The following is a 26,858-nucleotide window of genomic DNA, read 5'->3' as shown; positions in this document are numbered from 1 at the left end:
TTGTGATTCTAGGCTTCCATTCACAGTAGTGTGCTATGCAACTATAAAATTAGATCAGCAGTGAACACAAGCTGGAAAAAATAACATCAATTACACAGACGTCAGAAACGTACAGACTTTTCCCTCTCACTAAGTACAGCCTAAATGGGCTGTAATTTTCACATACACAAAAGCATTGACTGCATCACCTGGAACATTTCTTTCATTAGTCACGCTTCTATAAGCCAAATAACTTCCTCTAATAACCACAATCATCATCATCATCATCATCTTCATCATAACTGCAGCTCTAAGGATTTGAGAATAACAAGTTTAGAAATTGGGTGAGCTCCTTCCCACACTTGACTTCAGTGACTTAGAAGCACATATTTAAACATTTTCATACATGATAGAAAAAAATGATGTAGAAACAAATTTCACAATTACAAAGAAACAAGTGACTAGACTAACAAAAAAAAGTACTTTCTTGCAAAACTCCAATAATCTTTATTTATAACTTCAAAAAATCAGTGTATTCCTATATATCCCTACTCAAGTTGCTAATGTTTTATATATGTGTAATGTGTAAAAAAAAACCACACACACAAGATGCACACACATTCATACAAATTCAAGGCTTTTACTGATGGTTTCAGGACAAGGCCTTTCGTTTGTGTACGAACACACAATGGCAATGCACTACTGCTGGAGAGAGAGCATCAAAGTACACTGCAATGCAAAGATGCAGATGCAATCTTTGATCACTGACACTTTGGGGAAAAAAGAAAAAGAAATGCACGTACATCTTCTGAAGAATTTTGAAACCCCTTGACCCTTAATCTGTCAATCATGCATTCAACCTGTCATTTGCACAATGAAAACAAGCCAGGTGAATAGAAACAGAATAAAACATAACTCATTCATACAGCTCAACATGGTCACTGAAAAGACCCATTGTCCAAAGGCAGCAAACACTGGGGGTGATGGAGTCTGTATATTAGAGTGATTCCATTTCACTCTTAGCAGACCACATTCATTTACAGGAAGCACAAATGCAGGTAGCGTAGATGATTGATAAATAACGCATCTGATTATGCTTTCAGAGCAGACACAAACAAACACAGTGACACTCAAATTAGGCATCTATGAAAGCATATGACAAAATAAAACCGTCAAAGTCTGTGTTTGTGGAAATCAGTGAAAATCCAGCAATGTTACATTTCTCATATATAGGCAGCTATAAAATAGTCTTGCATATGAGTTGGCTTTAACAATCAAAATAGAAAAACAATCTTGCATTGTCAAAAAAAAAATCTAAAATTACATCGTAAAGGACCAAGGTATTGTTCACCCAAAAATGAAAATTTTAATAATTTCTTTATTCCGTGAAACAGAAATGAAGATGTTTAGATGAATGCATAAGCTGCTTTTCAACACAATAAAATGTGAATAATTACCACAACTGTCAAACAAGAGAACTACTAAACTAGTGAAAAAGAACTACACTAGTGAATACTAATTTATATTTTGGTCTGTTCCTTTAAGTTAAAGTGCAACAGTGCCTAGGGTTTTCAGTCATCATTTAAGAGTTATAAGCTACTGTGTGTATATATATATATATATATATATATATATATATATATATATATATATATATATACATATACTTGACAGACCCTGTTTACAATCCACGTTTATTGTATGGAGGAAAGCCCTGTGAACTTTTTTTTGAGAAATCTTGACTGAATGTTCATTTTTGGGTGAGCCGTCTTTTTAAGTCCTGATGTCAATTAAAACAAAAAATAACTACAACTCCTTCTTATTGGAAAATATATTAATTGTGCACATCTGATTCATTGGCTGACGCTTTCTTTAATATTCCATGCATACTGTTATGAAGCTTTTGCTTCAATCAGAACATCAGTTTCTCAACTGGATGTGAAGCAGCAGGAAGCGTTTCTTAAACAACATCAAAATAATTAATAAAAGCTGTTTCACAATTCACAGTTCTTTTGTCCTCAGATGGGGTGGGAACAGGTTGGGGTTGCCATATTGGGCTAGGTTACGCAGTCTTGAAAGAGTTGAAGAGGGTCAAACGTTGTAGTCAGGTGATTTGCCCTGCGGTTGTCTCAGGTGGATCTGCAGAGTGATGAACGCTCCCACCGTCACATGAAAGAGGATCTGCCACATGTTACGGAGTTCATACAGATACATGTTACACAGGCAGATCATAGCAAAGGCCAGGAATGACTTGATGTTTCTCCAAACTGAGAAGTGGGCGAACAAGTAACACTGCATATAGAAACAGAAAGAAGAAGAAAACGTTTTTAAGCAGGAAGAAGAAAATTCAGTACAAGCTTTGTTTTAAGAATATATCTAATAGAATGTAGTAAGGTTTATGCCCTACTATTCAAAATTTTGGGGTTGATATGATTTTTTTTTTTTAAAGTAATCTCTTACACTTACCAAGTCTGCATTTATTTGGTGAAAAATACATTAACCATCATATTTTGAAATATTATTACAATAAAAAAAGGTGTTATTATTTGAATATATTTTAAAATGTAATTTACTCCTGTGATGACTAAGCTGAATTTTCAGCAGCCATTACTCCAGTCTTCAGTGTCACGTGATCCTTCAGAAATCATTCTGATATGCTGATCTGGTTCTCAAGAAACATTTCTTCTTATCATCAGTGTTGAAAAGTATTAATCATTTGTACAGATTAATACTTTTTGAAAACCGATATTTTATTCAGGATTCTAAGAATGTTTGAAAGAGCAACATTTATTTGAAACAGAAGTCTTTCAAAACATAATACTTTCATATCATACTTTTGATCAATTTTATGCATCCTTACTGAAAAAAAGTATCCATTTCGTGTCTTTTCTGAAAACCAGTTAATATATTAATATAAATTTTTGTTAATGTATTTTGTTATGAGGATGTTTAAATATTTACACAAGGACAGAAGACAAAAATACTGTGAAAGTATTAAGTATCTACAATATTAGCTGCTTTTGTTTGATGCTAATAATAACGCAATGTTTCTCCAATTTTCCAGATTGTGCTTGTACATGACAGTGAGGAAAAGTGGGATACATTAGCATCTGTTGGTCAGACAGAGACGGAGGGCAGAGGAAATGAAGGCTGGCAGGCCGACAGTAACTCACGGTCTGACAGCTGTCACTTACCTGATACAAACAGGCCGCGGTTCCCAGGAAAAAAGCAATTACGTAATTAAAGTCTTCATCCTCGTTCTGCAGATGGAAGCAGAAAAAGAGGAAAGACAGGGTGCTGTGTTAAAGAGTGAACAAATTACAACAGAAAGTCATGTGCTAAAATAAATAAGGATAAATTACTTAGTGCCAAGACTCGAGTGCTCACTTATCAATACAATATACAAAGCGAAGCAAAACTGTTCTGTTTATGGAAGAGGAAAATCACATAAGTGCAAAGTCTGACAGATTATTCAAGAGAACTTTTACTATTCATTAGTTATGATTTATTATATTACAATGGCACTTACACATTTAAAAGTAATGTTTAGTCCAACGTTTTAATCAATAAAAGATAAAGTGCCAGCATTACTATTAGTGCATGATTTAAGTTACCTGCAATACGCTTTCTATTGCGTGAACTCCCCGCAGCAAATTAAGAGCACCACACAGGACACTTAGGACGCAGGCGACGATACCAGACAGGGTGATGGCCTCCAACATTTGATTAGGAGCTGCAGGAATAAATCAAGTATAAAATCTGTGTCAAACAGTAACAAAATAACTAGATTTGAAGATTTGCCAAAGGAAACCCACCGTGCAAAACATAAACCATTATGCTAGGCTGTTCTGAGTACGTATGTGCTCATGGTCTTGTGAGAACAAAAGTGGGAATGTTGTGTTCCCTACCTATGCCTTTGTATTTAGACTGCCCGTGTTGTGAAAAGCCGTTGATTGATCTGATGTCCTCCGCAGACAGCTGATAAGGAGGCCGGAGCTTGATCTCAGTCTGCATGTCGGCCAGATTAATCTTGGTCGAGAGGGAACGTGGGCTGTTGTAACGTTGCTTGGTTTTCCGAATGAAGTTATCTGTCAAAACCATAGAAACGGCACAGTAAATGAATGCTTCAGGCACAACATGGTCTGTATGTTACAAGTGGCTTCAGGGCATTTCAAATCACATTAAATGGAAGATCTTGACGTTGTGTTTATTTTTATTTCGATAAATCCCAAAGATTCCAAGCCAAAATGGAGCCTCATATGTGACTACATTTAAATGTTCCACATTAGATGCAACTCCATTAATGTTTACTCAAACACGCCATTCTCATAGACTCAACAAAACTACCCATGTAAAACTAATTTAAGCAGAACTAATTATTCCAAATATTTTTAGGTTCAGAATAAAATAGTCTGAATTCAATGAGATAAGACAAACAAAACAATGACAAGAAAATGCATTTCTACTGATTCTTATTGGCAGATTCTTTTAATTCTGAATAATAATAGTAACAATAATCAGTTTGAATAAGCCTGACAAATCCATCATCCATTAGTCTAAGCAGATCGTAGAGACAATTGCTGCCAAGGGTTTCTACAATCTACCTAGGCTTACTATGCTTTTGGGAAATGCAGTCCAGAACGATTACAAAATCAATATCTGACTCACTGAACTGCAAGTTCTTATTACTTTCAGTGATGTCCATCTCTAAATGTAGCAAGTGTGCTTAAGGTTCATGAAACTTAAATCAGTCTCATTACTGGCTTGTTGGTTGTTCATAAGGTATCATTTAGTTGAAGATCATGTTTGAGTTGAAATTTTGAGTAATAAATGATATTTACTGCATATTGACAGTTTATTAGTATGAATAAAGCACTTATTAATACCTTATTCTACGCGACCATATTTTAGATCCCTTAAATCCTACCCCATACCTAAACTTAAACACTACCTTAATACTAACTATTAATAAGAAGCAACAACCCTTGGTTAATTGTGAAGAAATGTTCCCTAATCTAAAGTATTACTATTTTTGGTCTTTGTTTGTTTTTTTAAGAAATTAATATTTTATTGAGCAAGGATGAATTTAATGTATCAAAAGATGTGATAGTTAAGACATTTCTAATGTTACAGAAGATTTGTTTTTTAATTAAATGCTGTTCTTATGAACCTTCTATTCATCAATCATGAAAATCCTAAAAAAAAAATATCATAGTTTCTACAAAAATATTAAGCAGCACAACTGTTATCAACATTGATAATAAGAAATGTGTTTTGAGCACCAAATCATCACATTAGAATGATTTCAGAAGGATCGTGTGACGCTGAAGTAATGGCTGCTGAAAATTCAGCTTTTCCACTTCAGGAATAAATTATATTTTAAATCATATAACATCAGTTATGTTAAATAGTAATCATATTTCACAATATTACTGTTTTTACTGTATTTTTGATTTAATTGGTGCGCATAAGACTCTTCTTTCAAAAACATTAAAACATCTTACTGACCCCAAACTTTTGAACAGTGGTGTAAATAAATAAAAAAAAATAAAAAAAATGAAATGATATTAAAAATATATCTAAATATAGTCCCCTTCTAGCACAAAGAGATTTCTGTCAGAAACCTGTCCCAACACCCTCTAGAAACTCACCAAACTCAATGAAAGAGAAGGGCCTCAAAGCGCTGTTGATCCTCTTGGTGTCATACGTGACAATGAACTCTCTCTGAAGCTCGTCCAGGAAGCTGAAGGCCAGGACATTGGGATAGTTTTCTGTGCAAACCATCAAGTACCCGACTCCAAGAGAGCTTGTGAAACTATGAAAAGCAAGACATGTAACAGTTAACATCATACTCAATTTTATTCCAATAAAATGAACAGGCCATCTGCCACAGATAGGATGGGTTTATTGAATGGACAATTGAAGTCCATTTCAAAGACATGAAAATCCAAACAACCACACTGTTTAAAAATCAGCCTTTACACCTGTTCTGAATCTGTATGTTCATGGAGTTATCTTTGAACACTCTGTTTTGTGACTCGCCTCAGGAAAGAAACTTGTGTCTCTTCATATTAAATTCTGTTTGGAGAGATGAAACAATCCATTGAGTCACTCCAGAGCCTGCTTATGAAATTTGGAGTGATGAATAGCAGCCAGGCTATGAAATGGTCACCCCTGGGTCCCTCGGTGTAATGCATCTGAATTAGACCTTGCTGAAGGAGAACAGTTGGCAGTCAGAGCAGTCCACCCCACTGTGTCATTTGTTTTTGCTGGGATGCTTAAATTAAAGGGACGGTCACCCAAAAAATGAAAAATCTGTCATTATTTAGTCATTATATTCAGTCCTCCCCTGTATGACTTTTTTTCTTTTACAGAACACAAATTGAGATATTCTGAAGAATGTTACAGCTACCATACAACCTGTCAAACTCCAAAATAGATGTACAGTATGAGTAGATTATGTTTACGGTGTTTTTTGGAGCTTGACAGCCCACAGTCACTATACTGTATGCATGCACTGTATGGAAAACAACAACATGAAGGTGAGTAAATGATGACAGAATGTACATTTTTGAGTGAACTGTTACACCAAATTGAATTGAAATGGACGATTAGTGCATGATTGCTTCCTCATGTACCATCAATATAATATAATTAGTTGTGATAGACAGTCATTAGAAATATAACAAAGTGTTTGCTTTTGCCACAGTTTGCTGTGGTAGATAACTATACTGGAAGCTTGTGTAGCACTGAGATTTTGGCAGAAATTTTTGACAGCAGGTGTGTATAGAGATTAACTGAGAGTTAGTATAAAAAATAAAATAAAAAAAGAGTTGCAAAAACATGGTTCTAAATGTGTAGGATTATATTAGCTCAGTAATTACGTGTTTCAAATAAAAATTCTACATTGCAAGGAACTTACAGTCAGCAGCCATGTTGTCATATTAAAAAATGTCAAAAATCCCTTTAAGTACAAATGCATTTCCAGAGTGATACACTGCGAACACAACAGTTGGTTTAACACCACTGCATTAATAACTCACTTAATGTTGTAAAGGCCAGATCTGAGTGAGCAGCGGTCAGGAAACTGGCTGAGTTTTTTGGACAGGCCCTTGAGATGTTTCTTAGTCTCCTGAAATCCTTTGTCCTGTTCATAGTCTGTGGAGGCCGAGAGTGGTAGACCGTCCCTTACTCTCACCACAGAGGCAAACAGCACCATAGACATCTTACAGACACCTGGAAGAATGAGGGAAAATCATAATTCAGTGCATATAATGCACCCCCACACAATCTCTCTCCGTTTTCTGCTGACAAAGAAGAATATACAAATGTAGAAACTAAAATAATAGGAAATAAGCACGACAGATAAAGTCTAGAGCCAAGTATAAATTCTATTAATTGTAACTACATGCAGACTCATGAAATCTGCAGCACACTGTGCTAGGCTAATAATAACATTAGCATGTTTGCTGATAGCTTGTCATCAGAACACATCGGCTGACAGTCCTATGCACTACAAAAGCACACATGTAATTATACAGCGTTATAAGACTAACTGAAAGCAAATCACTAAAAATACACGTTGCCGTTATAAGCAGTGATGTGGAGTGGATGTCACTGCTATCATAGCAAGACTGTTAGCAGCATGAAATCAAACGACTCTTACTGCATGCATTGTAACTGTTAACTGTACATACCTACTCACACAAGCCGTTTTAATATATGTTAAGACATTATAATCCTTTTTAAGATATTTTGCTAATATACTATCGTGATCGCTGAGGTCTTCCTGCAGATTTCATAGCAGATGCTTCTGCTCAAGTTTGATACAGCTTCGGCCAATTTCGTCTCATCTTCGTCGTAGTTCGGCTTGGCTTCGGCTTTGTTCGGCAAAACGCGGCTGTGCGTGTGACTCTCTGTGACGTGGCTGGATGCAAAAGCATTATGGGCAGTGCTTGAAGTGGTCCAGTACACAGATGATGATGATGATGATGATGACTGTAAAATCATATTTATTTAGCCTACTATTTTTGAGGAAGTCATCTTCCCTGAAGTGTTTAAATGTACTTTTCCATTTTAAAAATAAAACATAATAATAATGATGATAAAAATCCCTTCTCCTATCTAAATAATTTACTGCTCATGAATCCCAATTAAAAAAAATAAATAAACCTTAATATGAGTGATATTTAATGTATTATGTAAAAAACTCATGAACTACAGACAGATGAAATAAATCACATAACAAATGTTGATGTTTAGATGACACACCATCAAACAAAGAAACAAACAAAAACATTGAATTGATGTGGGTCACAGGAGCATCTTATCCTGTAATATTTCATGATATGTAACCGCCCATACAGATCATATGCACATCTCAGTTTATCGTCCTCTGCATTGAGTTTAAATATAACATCCTTGTTTTTTAAAGCTCATTAACCACAAAATCAGACTTTTTTGTAGTGATTTGTCAGTGTCAAACCCATGATCTTTGATGTGAATCGTTCAAATTCATCACTCACTCTTCTGGATTTAATGTCTTTACAAGGATGAAACCTCGCTCTTCAGTCTTTAAAGTGAAAAAACCTCCACTTCACAGCATGCAGTGTGAGCCATGCATTGAAGATTGATTCTCTACATGGACAGCTTGATGAATAGCTGGCAGTCTATGTATTTAGTGCAGGAGTGTCAGGGTGACAAGTGAAGATGTTGTCATTCATACTGACAGGATGTGGAGTGGTAGGCTGAAAATACTGCAGCAACTTATTTATTATAGATTTTGAGCAATTCTATTTTATGGATGATTAAAAACAACAGTTGAAAAAACAACATCAAAAAAATCATGGACTTCGAGCAATGCTTAACTCACAGCCTTGGGTGTCTTTTTTCATAAAACCCAATTAAAGCAGAAAAATGTAATTTTCTTATTCTGCTGCTCTTGCTGCAGAGAAAATATATGCTTTTTTTTTTTACTTTTCCTGACACATCTGGGAAACAAGGGGGGAATGCGTTTGTATGGATTTCTTGGCAAGTGGTGCACATCATTTTGATTACTGCGTTCAGAGCGAGGGTGAGAAAAATCTTTATTCCTCCAGTAAAGATAATGGGTGTATTTATGCCATTGACTTCTGTTACTGAGAGATTTGTCCCAGTGACTCGTATTATTGAATATTTGAATGGGCTATTTATTTTCTCGCCACAAGCTGAATGGACTATGGACTATGTTGAACTAACTGATCATTTCAATATGTGAAACAATATCTCATACAACAGGGAAATGTGGAGATTTGCATTGCAATATTAACAAAATAATATATCAGGCTTTAGATTCACAGTCATAAAAATTAATTTATTGGTAGGATATGAATGTACATCTTGTATTGATTAACAGCTCCAGGACTTTTCATTCTATCATTCCACTTGTTTGTAGTTTGCCAGTCATTGTGTCTTTATTATTAATGGAGATTTTTCAGCAACTCTCTCCGCAGGTTTCATAGTTACGCCAGTAGGTGCCGACAAGTGACTGTGTTTATGAGTGAGTCATTGAATCGATTCCTTTAATCATTTACGAGTGAGCTTTGAATCATTCACTCAACCGATTCTTTCAAACACGGATTCTTTTTAGGAAGCAAACGCCGGGAAATACCATAGACTGTAAAAAAATATGGACGTAGTGTCCGTGACGTCACCCATAGACTCCTCAATAGCGGTTTTGAAGCTCAAAGTGTGCAGAGCGGGCCGTCGCCATCTTGGCAGTGCGTCACCGCGCGACTCTCCCGGATAATCGAAAATGGGCAAAAAGCAGGGGGCAAGGAAGTCGACCGGAAGTTGAAGTCGGCCGCGTGCCGCCATCTTGTAGCAGAACTTCACTTGCGTTAGCATCCCATTGACTCCCATTCATTTTTGCGTCACTTTGACAGCGAATAACTATACATCTGAGGCATTTAAAAACTCCATTTGTCCATTATTTATTTCTAAAGATACACGACAATGTATAAAGGGCTCCATTACCTTCTATGTTACATTATGGCCCCGTAGAAACAGTTTTTGTAAAAATAGGCTAACGATTGCGTCATAACCACTCGACTCTCTGTCGCACAGTAGAGAAATTACCGTACAGACAGGAGGAGAAGCTCGCAGGCAATCGGGCAGACGTCAAGAGATATGGCGTACTGGCGTTACATTTTAAAATACTATACAAAATAATTAATCAGAACACTTACTCCTGCTCACTCACGCCAAAGAACTCCCCGCTCAAGCTCGCCGTCTCTGCAAGATTAATGATGGCAGTTTTCACGCACAGCTACTAGAAGATTTACATCTGTCAGACAGGTTGCTGATGTCATCAAGCTTAGTCTGAGTCTGCGCGTCAGAAACGGAAGTGCTAAAAATCGCTAAAAATGGGCTTCACTTGTCTCAATTGAGTTTCAATGGGGTCGCTGTGTCCATTTCTTTTACTGTCTATGGCAAAAAGGCGGGAGCTGGTTGCTGAAGCCACGCCCACCTAGCGCGACGGCATTGTCAGCAGCGGCAATCCCCCTGTCACTCAAGTGGCCACGCCCTTAATTATGCAGAACTTTAAGGCTTAATATAATTTAAACGGATGAGTAATAAAAAAATCCACCCCCTCACAGTTGTCATGAAGGGCAAAATTAGCAATATAGACCAAAATCATTTTTTGAACCAGGCTGTAAACATGTTTTTTTCTGCTGTAAAGTTGGCCATTTTAACATGGGGAGTCTATGGGACTGACTCCCTTTTGCAGCCAGCCTCAAGCGGCCAGTCGATGAATTACAGTTTTAGTCACTTCCTTATTGGCTTCACGAGAGAGAGCGCGAGGTTGCCGCTCGGGAAATACGCGCGAGACGTAAGCTGTCGATTCTCTGGATTTTCGTTTGGATTTTCGTCGGCGGAGCGAACATTGACAAAGAAGTCGCAATAGTAAAACGTAAATTAATCTGTATTGGGAAGAGAACAAACAACAACAGTTAAGTTACTTGTTAACAGTCGCAGAGCACGCCAGATTCAAGAAACAAATGAATGTTATGCTGTTGAGTGGAACCAAGAAATTATTATATATCAGAATTGCTTGGTTCCTCTCAACAGCATAACATTCATTTGTTTCTTCAATCTGGCGTGCTCTGCGACTGTTAATCTAAGACGGCATCAGGAACACATGTATAGTTATCATAATAAATAAAATTTAATACAATAATACTAATTTAATGATTAAAATTACATTATCAATGCATTGTATTTTTATTATCAGCTCATTCAGTTTTTCAGGTGGATTCTGAACTGGTTCTTCTCTTCCTGAGAATAGGAATTCCGTCGCAAACACTTTTTTTTTCAGTTGCTATGTGCTTATATTTGACAGATACAATTATTACGCATTCAGTCTGGACTGGCAAACAATTTCCTGGTGATAAAGAAATCCATGTCTGGATTATGACAGCTCGCCATATCCTGAATGTTTAAGGTGAGTGAGATGGGATACACTTTTTTACCTTTTGGCATCATGCAATTATTCAGAGAAAGTATATGTACTCTGAATGCTTTACACAGCATAATGTGTATTTATCTTCTATTTCTTAACTTCCATTCATGCTGGCATTTTCTTGTCCTCCTTTCACCCTTGGTTCTGACATGCAGAGGTGCATCCAGGCAAAAGTAGTTGCCTGCACCCTCAGTAAGCTTCCTCCATGTAATTTTGATGGAACCATCCTTCTCTCCAAACCATTAAACAGTCACATATTGCACTTGACAACACATGCATTTCACCAGCAGGTGTTTCTCCATGGGCAGCCATTTAAATGTCCAACAGTGACTCATCCCTTGAGTTTCCAATCTGGCAAACAGCTCATGCCTCTTACAAGGGTTCTTGCGCAGTTTGATGGCAAGGGGCTCGGCTCGTTTGAGATCATGACAGAATTAGTCCAGGAAGACTGGCGTAAACAAAAACACCTGACAGAAAAGTTTGAAAAGAAATTACTCAGGAACAGCACAGCAGTGCTTGTTTTCATCAGGCAATTTATTTGTTGTACTCTGATGTAACCACCATGACAGGAAAGGTGCTAAATGACAGCAGGGGAAAAATAAATTTCCCCTTCATTTCAAAAGTATTGACATATCTTCCCATATTTATCATGATCGTCTCTACAAAAAGACAAACAAAAAGGAACAACTACAAAATAACAGGCTATTTTCATATAGTATGATAAAAGTTGATATCTATCACGTATGTGTGCAAGTATTGTAAAAAAAAAAAAAAATTTTTACATCAAGCATGTGTGGCTTTATTGCAGACAGTAGCTTTCAATCAGAAAACGAACAAGGTCAGCAAACTAGCCTGCATTTGTCCTTTGGTGTTTAAGAACAACAGCAAAAGTTCACAAATGCTTCTTACAAATAGTGCATTTTTATTTTTTTTTGTGCTTGTCTGTGCAAAACATAAAAAAGTGGTATGGTGCCAAAGTGTTGCAACGTGGCTATTAATATTTTTTTTTTAGCATGTTTTTGTGCGATTGCCTACTGGCATGAGTAAAAAGAGCCCACCTAAGTCTCAATTATATGATATTGTAAGATCTCTATGATAAAATATTCTGGTATATCTTCAGTTTAGGTCTATGGACTTTTTTTGCCATCATCCTCTGGGAATAAAATATAGTGAAACACTCCATTGCAACCCTGTTCGTATTTCATCTTGAAAAATAAACAAATCTAACATTTTTGCACTTTAAAAGTAGTATTCACTACCAAATAATAAGTAATGTTCACAATGTTATTTGAATAATTTTGACAATGGTTCTTGGAAATGTATGCCTTTTATTTTGCATTGTATTCATCAATGCAGCAAAACTGTACATATGGCTGGGCACAAAAAAATAAAGGCGACAATGACTTCTTGGCATTGTTGTAGCTCCCACATTCCACATACCTTTGGGATAAGACAAAGCAGACTTTTCAACAAGAGAATATTTCAAAGGAACCAGGTGAAGGCCCCTGACCATCAAAATATTGATATAAATGTCGATGCACAAATGAACTGTGTCTTGACAGCGGTTGCACGTAGTGAGACAAACCTGTGCAAGCGTTCACCCACATCTGTCATTTTGGACCATTATTGAACATGTTCTGGCAAACTATCTGTACTCTTCCCCTCAACAGGACCTTTTTACATCCAGCTACGATACAAATTCAGCGTGTGTTCCCTCTTTAACCTTACAGACAGTATTTTGAACTTGAAAGCCATTATCTTGCACATAATTGACATCTATGCATCAGCGTTCCTTGGCTCATGTATTATTCAATACTTCTTGCCACAAATTTGGCAAGGAAATGTAAACTAAATTCATGTTCAATGATTATTTTTTTCGTGTTCCATCTCCCAAAGACACATGTAAACAATTCATAATTTGGCGACGTGAATAGAGAACACCCAGCTGGATTGCAAATTACGATGAGCGATTGAATTGAAGCTCTTCAATTGTGTTTCACTATCCCTGAGAACCTTATTCATAATGAAACAAACCAACCCTCTGAATTATACAACAAAAGTTCAGCTACAAGACCATTAAATATGTATACTGCCTAGAGCAGGGAGATTTCCACACACATAACAGTGGAGGCGCCACAGAGATACTGGTAAGGGTTGTGGTATCAAGATAAGAGTGCCAACATTTGGCAGAGAGCAAGTAAAACAGATCCTCCAGCAGTACACTGTTGAAACCACTGAGACATGTTAAATGAGCATCATTCAACATGTCTTAAAGCAAACCATCTCGCTCCTGCATAAATTAAGACATTATCTGTGGTTCCCATCATCACTTATTGTACCGTTCCCATGCTTAGAAGAGGAAATGTCCATATGTGTATTATAGATCTAGAATAGCAATGTGAATCAGAAACCACATAACCAGACTTGACTTTTAAACCAGACTTGACTTTTAAAATGAGAAGACACATTCATTTACAATGGAATGTAAAGGGCCCAGAAATTTTCATGGATTAAACCTCCAGAATTAATTCGGAAACAATGTTTCAATTTATAATTTTGTTAACTTTTCTATTTTGGCATTTCCATTTTTGTTACGTCATTTCATTCTGTCACAACAGACAATAAAACATAATGAAAAAACTACTTGCTTGAATACATGTTCTTGTTTTTGCTCTTGTCTTTTGGCTGTAGTAGTGTATTTCTTGTAAAAAGTAAAATATTTGGACGACAGTTATTAAGGCCACAAAGTTCAGCTACAACAACTTTCTCCATCTTTTTTTACGCCCAAAACCATGATGTCATACAGCATTTTTTCCTTTTTGTCGAACTTTTTTTTTTAACAAAAATATTTGCAGGTAAGATTGTACACATTATTACTCCTCACTGGAATGGGAGTCACGGCAATGTATCCTGGTGATAATTGGTTTTCCCCATTAAACACCAGCCATCCATCAATCGTATGGGACCCTTGCGAGTGAAGGCCCAGTGTTGCATAGATTTCAGGTGTTGATTTCAGTAACTGAAGTCACAGTATTTGGAAAAAATTTCACAAAATGTCTGAGGAAATTAAAACAAAACAAAACAAAATAGTCTGATGGTTGTACATTGGTATTACAAACATAAGGGCACAGCTGTATAAAAAAATAGCCTTTTTAGCTGAGGTTTCAAGTCTGTGGCGTCAGTGCTGGGATGTCCATGCCCAAGTCACAGTGCAATGATAGACTCCTCCCATTTATAGGAACCACACCCACACTATTAGAGCTCCTCTTTCCGCTTGCCCACTTTCTCTTGGTCTCGGCCCCTGAGATTTCTCATGAAACCAGTGAAGCCAGCTTCCTGTAGGGGGTAGACAGTGAGAAATGAAAAACTGTTTACCTCATAATATAAAAAAAACATTCACGACGGTGGCCCCAAAAGCATTTGGACACTTGCATATAAATGCATGAAATACATGTCAAATGTATCAATGTCATTGTATTAGATTAACCAAGGCAAAATAAAGCAGGTGGCAAATAAATGATGCTAGACCTTTTCTGTCTCTGCTGTTTTTTTTTTTATACTTGTCCGAGGTGTACTGTATTTCATCACATCAAATATGGGCACGTTCCAACAAAGGTGCAGTCACATTAGATATGCATGTGAAATTACTTCGGATTCAGCATAAGATACAACAGGATGATGTAAATCAGTTGTTCTCAATCTTTTAAGCTGGAAGGCCCCCCACTGTCCAAAACAATATCTGAAGGCCCCCAAATAAAGGCTAAGATTTTTGGTTTTCTGCATCATCATGATCCAATCCTTACAGCATAATTTCAAACCTATAAAATATTTTGCTTAAAAAGTGTGCTTGTGCTTTTTTTTTTTTTAATCTAAAATTATACAACTTAGATTGAACTTTTATGTTCTATCATATGCAATAACATTCATACATTTTTATGTGTATCTGAATAGCGCCACTGTATTAAATACAAATCTCTCACATGAAAGAACACTTACCCCTCTTTCCCCATTGTATTTCTCGCTGAACTTCCCATAGTTGTAATAGTTGAATGTTGGGTAGCCCTCAACACCCTCCTGTTTACACAACTCATGGTTTTGTCCCTTTGTGCAGTCCACTGCAGCATATGCAATCTGAAAGGAAGTAATGCATAATTATTTTAACAGGAAACTGTCATAGATTAAATATCCTTACTTCAGAAGTCAGAAAGAACTTTTTTGTCAAGTATGTTTACACAGACAATAAATTTGTCTTGGTGACAGGAGCTTCCAGTGCAGAAGAAAGTACAGACATATTGCAAATGTACATGATAGTGCAGACATACATAGTAATTACATAGTAGAGATGAAATATAACACATATAAGAAAAACAGAAAATGAAATGCAGAAGTAGAAGTAGAAATATAGAGAAAACATATAGGCTAATTGTTTTAATGAATTTACAGATGTTATTTACAAGTGTACAGTTTATGTAGTTTACAAATGTACAATTTTCAAATGCTGTGTATAAATGTGTCAGTTATAATGGACAATGTACAGTTATGAAAGTTTTAATTGTTCAGGCTGAATATAGCCTGTGGAAAATAGTTTTTCAGCTATTAAGAGTAGTTTGATCTCCTTTGTTAGTCTGTTTCTGGCCTGGATATACAAGATTCTATTCCCACTTCTGTAAGTGTCTACTTTGGCATGACGAAGCTGTTTGAGTTTCCCAACAAAACAAACTCAATTAATACTGAATGATAAGAATGTCCTGGTAGTAATGCACATATCCTCACAGAAACTGATATATGAAGTTATAGTATCTGTAAGCTTGTCCAGATCAGTGTCTGCAGCTTCAAAAACACTCCAATCAGTGCAATCGAAGCAGGCTTGTAAATCTTGCTCTGCTTTATTAGTCCATCTTTTAACACTCCTTAATACAGGTTTAGCTGAATTCAGGTTCTGCCTGTAGGTTGGTATGCCACAGACTTGAAACCTCAGCTAAAAATTGGTGGTATGTGCTCTGTAGTGCTGACCAGAGGGCAACAGTTGAAAGAGAGAGTGGGCTGGGTGTGTGGGGTCCAATGTGATTTTCTGCTGGAGGTGTAAAGATCTTGGACAGTCCTGACTGTCCTTTGTAGTTTCATGATGTCTGATTTGGTAACTGAACCAAACCAGACAGTTATGGTTGAACACAGGACGCACTCGATGGCTGAGTAGAACTGTTTCAGCAGCTCCTGTGGCAGGTTGAATTTCCTCAGTTTGGTGAATGAAGCGTGTTCAGCTCCAGGTTGTTAAGAACGCACTAGACAGCCAGCTCTTTAACCTCCTGTCTGTAAGCAGACTCGTCTCCATTGTGAATGAGGCTGATGATGTTAGTGTCATCTGCAAATTTTAGGAGCTTGACAGAGGGACCTTTTGCAGTGCATTCGTTCGTATTCAGGGAAAAGAGCAGCGGGGAGAGCACACATCCCTGAGGGACACCAGTGCTGACCGTGAGAATTCTGGATGTGAGTTTCCCCAGCCTCACTAACTGCTGCCTGTCTGTCAGGAAGCTGGTGATCCACTGACACATTGGGGTGAGCACGGAGTGCTGGGTAAGTTTGTCTGATGATGGTATGATGGAACTGAAGTCTATAAACTAGATCCTTGCGTAGGTCCCAGGTCTATCAAGATGTTGTAGAGTATAATGCAGTTCCATGTTGACTGCATGTTTGCTCTGTACACAAACTGAAGAGGATCCAGCAAGGGTCCAGTCTTTCTGATAGGTCAACACCAGTCTCTCAAATGACTTGACGTGACGTGAGAGTGACAGGTCTGTAGTCCAGTGATTTTGGGTTTTTTAGTGACCGGAATGACAGTGGAGTGTTTGTAGCAGAAGGGTTACTACACACAGCTTCAGTGATCTGTTGAAGATCTGTGTAAAGAATGGGGGTTAGTTGGTCAGCGCAGACATTTAAACAGGCAGGTAAAAAAACATCTGAGCCAGAAGACTTCTTTTGTCTTCTATTTTATGAAGACCGGTTCACATACTATACATGGACCTTAATGTTCCTCAGACCAGTCCATACTGAGGGAGGTTTTTCAGCTATTAAGAGTAGTTTGATCTCCTTTGTTAGTCTGTTTCTGGCCTGGATATACAAGATTCTATTCCCACTTCTGTAAGTGTCTACTTTGGCATGACGAAGCTGTTTGAGTTTCCCAGTAAACCATGGTTCATTAATACTGAATGATAAGAATGTCCTGGTAGTAATGCACATATCCTCACAGAAACTGATATATGAAGTTATAGTATCTGTAAGCTTGTCCAGATCAGTGGCTGCAGCTTCAAAAACGCTCCAATCAGTGCAGTCGATGCAGGCTTGTAAATCCTGCTCTGCTTTATTAGTCCATCTTTTAACACTCCTTAATACAAGTTTAGCTGAATTCAGGTTCTGCCTGTAGGTTGGTATGAGATGAAATAGACAGTGATCAGAGAGCTTCAAAACTTCCCGTGGATGCATCCTTTATTATGGTATAACAGTGTTCCAATTTATTACGGTCTCTGGTGGGACATTTGGCAGTTCACAGGAAAGATTTGCTTTGTTAAAATCTCCAATAATGATTAAAAGAAAGTCTGGGTACCTTTGCTCCATTTCAGTTATTTGTTCAGCCAGCTGTTGCAGCACTGCGCTCACTCACACATCTGGAGGAATGTACACATTTGCGAGAATAATAGAAGAAAACTCCCAGGTTTACAGTTCATGAAGAGTGCGTCTAAATAAGTACAGCATATCTTTTTAAGCATTGTTACATCTGAAAACTATCTTTTGTTGATGATGAAACACAATTCATCCCCTCTCGTTTTCCTTGTTAATTCCACGATGTGATACACTCTGAACAGCTGGAAGCCTGGCAGATGAAACGCATTGTCCAGAATGGCTTGAGTCAGACAGGTTTACAGTGCAGCAGAGATTGAAAAGTCCTTGTTGATGTGGGTGAGAAGTAGTTCATGCGTTTTGTTAAGAAGGGAACGGACATTTGCAAGATGAATGCTTGGGAGTTTAACCAGCACGCCAGCATGCTTTCCTCTTCTCTGTCTGCGTGCGCGTTTGAACAGCAATGCTGCACCTCTGACTAGACTGTACAACAAAATAATAATAATAATCAAAAACAGGAAAAATATTGTCTGGGGTGTGTTGCTTAATGTTAAGGAGTTTCTCTATGGTAAAACTTAGAGAAGAATAACTAAACGCAGAACAAACAAACAAAAGCAGCAGAAGAATTTCAGAGCTCAGTGCCCTGGCTGCCATTCGCAGTGCCGTCTTGATAGATTATAGCTTAAAGATAGATTATAGATAAATCCCCCTAAGTGAAAAAAATAACAAATGTACATGTGTGTGGCAAGGAATTATGTTGTCTGATCATGGTTTCATTGTTTACACTCCTGAACCCCTTGGAGACCCATTGTGCCGAGCTCCTGGAAGGATTTACTTTCCTTAGAGAAAGCTGTATATCTGAAACACATTTTCAGTCAAACTGCCCAACTGCATTGATCCATATTGCATAGTGTGTGGACTGAATTGAACAATGCTTTGAGTTTCTATTGGGCTAATTTACAGAGATGTAAAACACTGCTCAATAATCCATAAGGCTGCATGGCAGCACATTTGAATCTTCCTGAGGACCACTGGCTTGCTTATAAAACTTCTTCTGATATGGCAAAAACAATTAAGACGGAATGACAGCAACATATAAAACCCCAAAGCTGACAGCCAATAGCACCTAAAATTGAACTTCTTTGCCCTTTAGAGTAGATATTTTAATGTGTGAAAACATAACTGTGAAATCTAACAGCACAGCTGCTTTGGCACTGACTAAATGGTTTCACTCACTGCACACTTATGTCCTGAATTTAGCCTGCTGTTTTTCTCTAGCGTAATGAAAAATGGGTAATACATCCCTGTCAAGAAAGGCCATTCAAAGCAGCATAGGATAAAATAATACAGCGAAAACCCCAACATTAAAACAAGAGCAAAAATGTATGCTTAGGATATCTGAAGACTGCATCACAGCACAGAGACTGCACTCATTAAGATAATAAATTATATTTGCTTAAAATCTGACTCTGGCAAAATATCAGTGCTGGTATTGCTAGATCTCAGTGCTGCGTTTGACACTGTCGATCATAACATAGTACTAGAGAGACTGGAAAACTGGGTCGGGCTTTCTGGGATGGTACTCAAATGGTTCAGATCATACTTAGAAGGGAGAGGCTATTATGTGAGTCTAGGAGAACATAAGTCTAAGTGGACGTCCATGACACGCGGAGTCCCACAAGGCTCAATTCTTGCACCGCTCTTGTTTAGCCTGTATATGCTCCCACTAAGTCAAATAATGAGAAAGAACCAAATTGCCTATCACAGCTATGCTGATGATACGCTGATGATAGCCTTATCGCCAAATGACTACAGCCCCACTGACTCCCTCTGCCAATGTATTGATGAAATTAATAGTTGGATGTGCCAGAACTTTCTTCAGTTAAACAAGGAAAAAACTGAAGTTATTGCATTTGGAAACAAAGATGAAGTTTTCAAGGTGAATGCATACCTTGACTCTAGCGGTCAAACAACTAAAAATCAAGTCATGAATCTTGGTGTGATTCTGGAGACAGACCTTAGTTTCAGTAGTCATGTCAAAGCAGTTACTAAATCAGCATACTATCATCTAAAAAACATTGCAAGAATTAGATGTTTTGTTTCCAGTCAAGACTTGCAGAAACTTGTTCATGCCTTTATCACCAGGGTGGACTATTGTAATGGTCTCCTCACGGCCTTCCCAAAAAGACCATTAGACAGCTGCAGCTCATCCAGAATGCTGCTGCCAGGATTCTGACTAGAACCAGAAAATCTGAGCATATCACACCAGTCCTCAGGTCCTTACACTGGCTTCCAGTTACATTTAGGATTGATTTTAAAGTACTTTTACTCGTTTATAAATCACTCAATGACCTAGGACCAAAATATATTGCAGATATGTTCACTGAATATAAACCTAACAGACCACTCAGATCATTAGGATCAAGTCAGTTAGAAATTCCAAGGGTTCACACAAAAACAAGGGGACTCCGCCTTTAATTACTATGCCGCCCGCAGTTGGAATCAGCTTCCAGAAGAGATCAGATGTGCTAAAACATTAGTCAAATTTAAATCTAGACTCAAAACTCATCTGTTTAGCTGTACATTTATTGACTGAGCACAGTGCGATGTCCGAACTGAATGCACTGTATTTTACGTATTAACTGTATTTTATGTAAAATCATTTTCTATTTTTTAACTGTTTTACATTTATTTTAAATAATTAAATTTTTTAATCATTTCCAAAGTTTTAAAATTGCTTGTTTTATTTTTATTATTTTTCTTCATGATTATTTTACTTTCTTTTATGTAAAGCATAAAAGAACTCTTAAGCCAAAAACAATTCACATGAAATGCGACGCTGAGGATCTTGGTGCAACAATTAACGATGATCTTCCAAGACTATAGGGTTTCATTGGAGGTTGACATGAATGTGTCTGTGATTATTCGGTTTTTTATATTAACAGGAGAAAATGGAGAAGAAAGGGAATTGTTCATTTGGTTGCAGGCCAATTCTGATATTGATCCTTGTGTTGGTGGAATACCCTCTTGGCACTTGACTGATCTTGCTATAACCTCACCAATAAGCGGATGTAAGCAACATAAGACTCATGGAAAATGGATTTTGTGCTTACGGAGGGTGGTTTATGTGATGGATGAGGTTAAAAAAAAAAGTTGCTCACAAAGGCACAGACATCCTTCTCAGACAGTAATTATCAACTTCGCAGAGAAAGAGGCTGGGTCATTGCGCACAGGAAATGAAACGGCCAGTGAGCTCATGAATATTGCAGAAGATAAGTTATTTCCTTTGCATTTGGTGGTATTAAGTTAAAAGAAGTCAACAAAAGAACATCTGAACCAAGACTAGGCTTGACACCATTAGCCTTTTTCCACAACCGAAGTATGTTGTATTTAATTGGACTGCATCTGTTGGCTTTCACTACAAAAAAAAAAAAAAAAAAACTGTTTAATAGTCAAGCAGAAAAAACAGAAGGCTTTATATTAAGAATTGAAGGCATGAATTTCTAAGCCCTGTGCTGCTGGAAGGCCATTCAAGATATATTGCACCAATTTTTATTGGAATTAAGGCAAGATGACTAATTCTCTTCCACTGGAAAAGCCCTCCCACATTTCCAATCCACATTTTCATCCACATTATTTACTTAAATAGGGCAGCCCTTTCTTGCACATCAAAATGCTATTCCCCTTTCAATTTCAATTTCCATTTCTGTCTATTCCTGATTTTTTTTTTTTTTATCTTTGTACAAATCATAAAAAAGTTCATAAATAAATCATAAATAAAACAATTGGAAATGCATTTCAGTATGAGAGACGAGACTGGAAGTGTTCTTGGAAGTCCTTGATATCATATGTAACTAATTTTCCCTCAGCCTTTCTCTATATAGTAAAGTATAGTATTCTGTAGTAAATAATGAATGAGTGAGCAGTCTCAAAATCAGGAAATGAACTAAGGGATATTTGACAACGGGCCATTGAATTATTGAAAAATAATGCACGCCCCGAGGTAGTAATGTTGCCATGCATTATTCTTCAATAATTTAACGGCCCATTGTCAATCAATTTCGCTTATTCTACTGTGACCACACCCCAAGATATTGTTCAGCTTTAAAACGCTTGTGTGTAAAACTAATTTCTTATTCATCTCATCCCAAGCAATACGAAGTCATTTTAGAGCTAGCAACAGAAGTTTAGAGTCACTGATAATTTTGCGCACAAGTTACATTCTCAAATTAACATAGCAAGGTTCATTTGCTGTTGTAGGCTGGAAGGACGTTTGAAGTAGCTGGAATCATTTTAGCAAAGTAATATGCAATGGTAATGCAGTTGCCAGATCCGAAACTAATTCATAGCTATAAATTTGCTGGAAAATAATTGCACGCCTTAGAATGTTTGTCAACCAATCAGAATCAAGCATACAGTGTAAATAATAAAAAGCTTTGATGTTCATGTGGTCCTCGAATGCCTCATGAATTCAGCTCTACTGAGAGATGCAGTGACTGACAGACAGGAGCAGAGGTTTACGCATGTGAGAAAAATAACTATGACTGTGTATTAAAGGATGCTGTGAAGTGGCGCACTGTTTGGAAAAACCAGCAGATGGAGCTTCAAGAACAGAGCTTTTAGTCTTCAGACAATCAGTATCTGTTTTTAATAATATCTTTAAGGGTGTTAGCACAAAATCTAAGAAGAAAAAAAAACAACAACAAAACTGGCTCCATTTGAATCTTGGCAAAGTGAATTTCCAAATGTCGTTCATCTGAATAATGATTATGCGCAAGTCTAAACTTAAAAGCAATAGGGAAATTGAAGAGGACTGACGTTATGCCTGATGAATTATAGATATTTGCAAATAACAATTCAACTTCACTGTCTTATGGCCAGTGATAAATGTCTGCTGTTAAAGAAGCCAAAGGGAACGTTTTTACAGGCCTCTGAAGATCCAAAAGAGAGACAGCTACTTTCAAAGAAGTTTCGGGAGAAAGAGGAAAGATTTAGAGAATGATGAAATGTCAGTGTGTAGACGCCTGCAATGTAGTGTTACTCAGAGAGACGTGTCTGAAGTGTGAAAAAAGTGGAAACATCGGCACTCGTCAAAGTGAAAGCAATGTGTGAATTTAAAATTTAAGCCAAGCACACTTCAAGACTTAAGCTTGTCAGCCCTTCATGCGTTAAGTCTTCACCTAGTCTGCAACAAAATGCCACACAGATCATAGCCAACTCTAAGTGTGCTGTGCATCTGATATTTATTTCATGATATCTATTTCGTTAATTACGTACATAACTACATAGGCTGCATTTACACCAAGTCTAAATGCACAGATCCGATCTTTTAACCATATCCGGTTAAATTTTTTGGCCCGTCTGTTTACATTCACTTTAATTTACACTCATACCCGACAAAAATGTTTAAACTAATTCCCGCCCAAAAAGGATTGTCTGCAGTTATCGCTTTATTATGCACATGGTAGACCCTCTGGTTTTCAATGGCCGTGCTATTAAAAATACTTGTATAATTCATGTCGAGTGGCCATTATTATTTGCCAGCATGGACAACGGCTGTCATGGATGTTTTGCAGCACAAAATCTGTCTGAAATAACAGAAAATAACAGTAATTTTCATTCCTTCATTTTATCTACAGCTCATTAGAGGTAGAATTCTTTAGTGAAATAAAGTAGCGCCAAGATGATATTTATTGAAATTAATTCAAATGAATTAATGAGAGAAAAAGGGAGAGAATGCGTTAGCGAGTGTGAAGCTTGCAAACAATTAAAGCTTGTTGGTTTAATTACAAAAACTGCTAAGTTATCACCTCATAACTGAGAAATATAAAGTAGCTTTTAGCTGTTGTATTTATACATTTCATGGGGCAGGGGTTAAAAAACCAGCTCCTGAATGTACAATTTCTTACCTATATAAAGTTTCCATGTCAATAAAATGCGAGCCCATACAGCACACCGGCATTAAAACACAATCTTTATGGGCAAACATGTCACCCTCGCATTGGGAGTTCTGCAGGGAATCTGATATGTGTGTTTAGATGTAGGTCGGATGTCCAGATATCGGATATGTATCTACCTCATTTGGAAGTGGCTCAGATCGGATGTGAAAAAATTGGATCTCATGCAGATTTTTGTGTTTACACATGTGCAGCAAATTCCGATCTGTGTCAGATGTGAGAAAAAAAAAAATCTTGTTTTTTTTTTTTTGGTGCCAGTTTAATGCAGCCATATACTAAATAACTAATATACTAAGACTGAATACTTTCTGAAGGATCATGTGACACTGAAGACTGGAGTAATGGTTGCTAAAAATTCTGCTTTGCCATCACAGGAATAAATTATATTTTAAAATGTATTAAAATAAAAAAGTTACTTTATATCATAATAATATTTCAGAATATTAAAATGCATTTCCAAAAAACATTCCATTTACCTTCTAACATCAGATGGAACAACTGATTAAAACATCCAAATACAATTCCACCATGAGCCATCCACACACCAACACAAGTCTTTAAAAGGACGAAGATGTCTTGTAGTGAGTGCTTGACTTACACTGACAAAACATGGCTAAGGCAGCATACTCTGCCTCACACTATAAAATAGAAATCAACTGAGAAATACTACACAGATAACATGTGAGGTAGAAGATTGAAGGTCAACAGCATCAGACAGCACAGTGACTGTGACATTGAAGACCTTGAGAACGTTCTGGAGATGAAAAGAGATTAAATTCTAGAATGTGTGAAGGCTGTCTGAATGAGAGAGGGAGAACTTGATTGCACTTGACAGAACTTGGAAGTCATTTGAAAGGGTTTGTTATTTAGACTGGCTGGAAATCTCCTTAATGGTGCTGAGCCTTACCTTGCGGTCCTCTTTGAACAGCTCAGCTGCTGTGGTGAAATGAGGGACAGCATTCTTGCAGTGCGGACACCCTGGGGAAAACAGTAAGATATAAGTATTCATCGAGCTGTCTCACCTTATAATGCTGAAAACAAACGGGAAGAGGTGATATATCCCAGCATTCACACACAGACAAATATAGAGATGAATACTAAAGCAAAAGAAAAGAACACAATGATCGAATTCTTAAAAAAAACATCACTTACAGTTCAAGACGATAATTTAAGACAAACAAATATGCACATAATCCATCACTGCCTGCATATAGCAGGTTAAGATGACAAAATTAAACATTATAGCTCGTCAAAAGTAACTTTATTATTCTTATAGAAGGCCCAGCGGGAGCTTTCCTGAGGCAATATTTGTTCATCAAACTTACTAAAGAACAGGCAAGAGTTTCTAGCCTCCTTAGTCATAACTCCTAAACTTTAATATGAGGTGGTTTTGATGCTAGGGGTGTTATTCTTATAAATTATGCATGGAATTTGGCGTTAAATGTTTCAAATGAACAACTTCCATTGAATAAGCAGCTGCCGACAGCTAAAAACTTGCCAAATGGCATGGCTTCAGAGCCATGACACAACGGTCTCATTTACTTTGCTAGTTTAGGTTGTCACGCAATCTTGTTTGCACACATTTGTGCTACTTTACGTTTTAAAATGAAAGTTATTCAAGTGAGTGAGTTCACTTTGGAAACTGGTGACTTTTAATGGCAGTTAATGGCACGGTCATAATTTGCAGGGCAGCAAACAAAGGCCTGTTTGTGTGAGGAACAAGCAATCTAATTTAAGACGCATGAGGGTCAATATAAATAATGGAGCATAAAGTTGTGTACCTTCCCTTTTGGCACATGTTGCAATTATATGAGGAGAAGAAAGGCTGGGCAGGCCTCCAAACCCATGCGAGGTCGATGCGAGTCTGTCTCAGTGCTCAGCTAGATAGCTAATCAAGAAGTCAAAGCATGGGCAGAATCTGAACTTAAAATAACAGCACATAATCACACAAATTTGGGGTGCATTTCAATCGAACAATTTCTAGGTCATTCTAAAACAGAATGACCTGCACACAGTTTTTCGTTTTATTTCGTGCTGGTGCAAACTTTCCTCGACAAACAGCAGAGAATGTGCATCAAATTACAAGATCAGTCTCCCTGTCTAATGCCATGATCCTGAGATTTGCTTACAGACAAACTCAGGCACATAGCAGCACTACAATTCCTGATAACATGTCAACAAACAACATGAAGGGAGAAAAAGAAGAAAATGAGCTGAATGCTAATAAGATGAGACAGTGTTAGGGGAGACGTGGGCAGTAGTTTGATGTTTTGTTTTTGGCTCCTGTTTCCCCACTTTCTAACCCTCCTCTTGCAATTTCATTGGCTGTTGCTCATCGCTGCTCACTTGCAAGTGAAAATGCACAGACCTGACGACTGGTTGGCCAGATTTCAAAACAGTTTCAAATGTAGTGTAGCATCTGCGCAACTTGGAAGAGTGTCACAACGGGTTGGCTACTATCTGGGGCTTTTTGTTGCAGATGTATAATATAAATAATAAAAGAGAACAAGCTTCAGTCTTGTCATATGCACTTAAAAAAAGAATATATATATATATATATATATATATTAGGGGTGGAACGGTTCAACTTACAGTTAGTTTTGTATCACGGTTTTTAGAGTTATGGTTTCGGTACGGTTCGGTATGTGCCATGTTTAGGCAAAAACTAGAATGTCAAATAAAAATAAAGAAAATAAGAATAATCTATCTAACTACAAGCAACAGCACAAATAAATACAATAGAGTAAAGATACAAATAAAAAAAACAGTGCGCGCACCTCAGCACCCGGGTGAAGACGGAATAAATG

General features: G+C 37.2%; 2 protein-coding genes across 3 annotated transcripts in view; both read right to left on the bottom strand.

The window, feature by feature from the left end:
• Positions 1-599: 599 nt before the first annotated feature.
• On the bottom strand, positions 600-7,868 carry LOC109064869 (vesicle-trafficking protein SEC22a-like). 2 transcript variants are annotated; one of them, XM_042764082.1, is made up of 7 exons: positions 7,747-7,868; positions 7,023-7,215; positions 5,631-5,794; positions 3,888-4,067; positions 3,594-3,712; positions 3,174-3,239; positions 600-2,271 (listed from the first exon to the last, which is right to left on the bottom strand). In XM_042764082.1, the coding sequence occupies exons 2-7, from the start codon at positions 7,202-7,204 to the stop codon at positions 2,071-2,073; spliced, it is 912 nt and encodes a 303-aa protein (XP_042620016.1). In that variant the 5' UTR covers positions 7,205-7,215; positions 7,747-7,868; the 3' UTR covers positions 600-2,070. The 2 variants fall into 2 exon arrangements, with proteins under 2 accessions (XP_042620016.1, XP_018937442.1); XM_019081897.2 differs by having other exon boundaries at positions 7,677-7,863.
• A 4,919-nt stretch (positions 7,869-12,787) lies between these two features.
• Positions 12,788-26,858, bottom strand: part of pdia5 (protein disulfide isomerase family A, member 5) — a 52,810-nt gene continuing 38,739 nt past the window's right edge. Inside the window, exons 15-17 of the mRNA XM_042764081.1 lie at positions 24,959-25,029; positions 15,476-15,610; positions 12,788-14,815 (exon numbers count right to left, since the gene is read on the bottom strand). Of these exons, the coding sequence (XP_042620015.1) occupies positions 14,735-14,815; positions 15,476-15,610; positions 24,959-25,029 (287 nt within the window). The 3' untranslated portion in view covers positions 12,788-14,734. The remainder of the gene's footprint in view (positions 14,816-15,475; positions 15,611-24,958; positions 25,030-26,858) is intronic.

The sequence above is a fragment of the Cyprinus carpio genome, chromosome A9 (assembly GCF_018340385.1).
Source record: "Cyprinus carpio isolate SPL01 chromosome A9, ASM1834038v1, whole genome shotgun sequence".
Taxonomy (NCBI): Eukaryota; Metazoa; Chordata; class Actinopteri; order Cypriniformes; family Cyprinidae; genus Cyprinus; species Cyprinus carpio.
This window is presented reverse-complemented; position numbering and strand designations above follow the sequence as displayed.

Coding starts and splice junctions, on each gene's coding strand:
- LOC109064869 (XM_042764082.1), bottom strand. CDS start 7,204: ATGTCTATGGTGCTGTTTGCCTCTGTGGTGAGAGTAAGGGACGGTCTA. Junction 4,068..5,630: donor CTTCTCTTTCATTGAGTTTG/GTGAGTTTCTAG, acceptor TGGTTTTGACAG/ATAACTTCATTCGGAAAACC. Junction 2,272..3,173: donor CCGCGGCCTGTTTGTATCAG/GTAAGTGACAGC, acceptor TTCTATATGCAG/TGTTACTTGTTCGCCCACTT.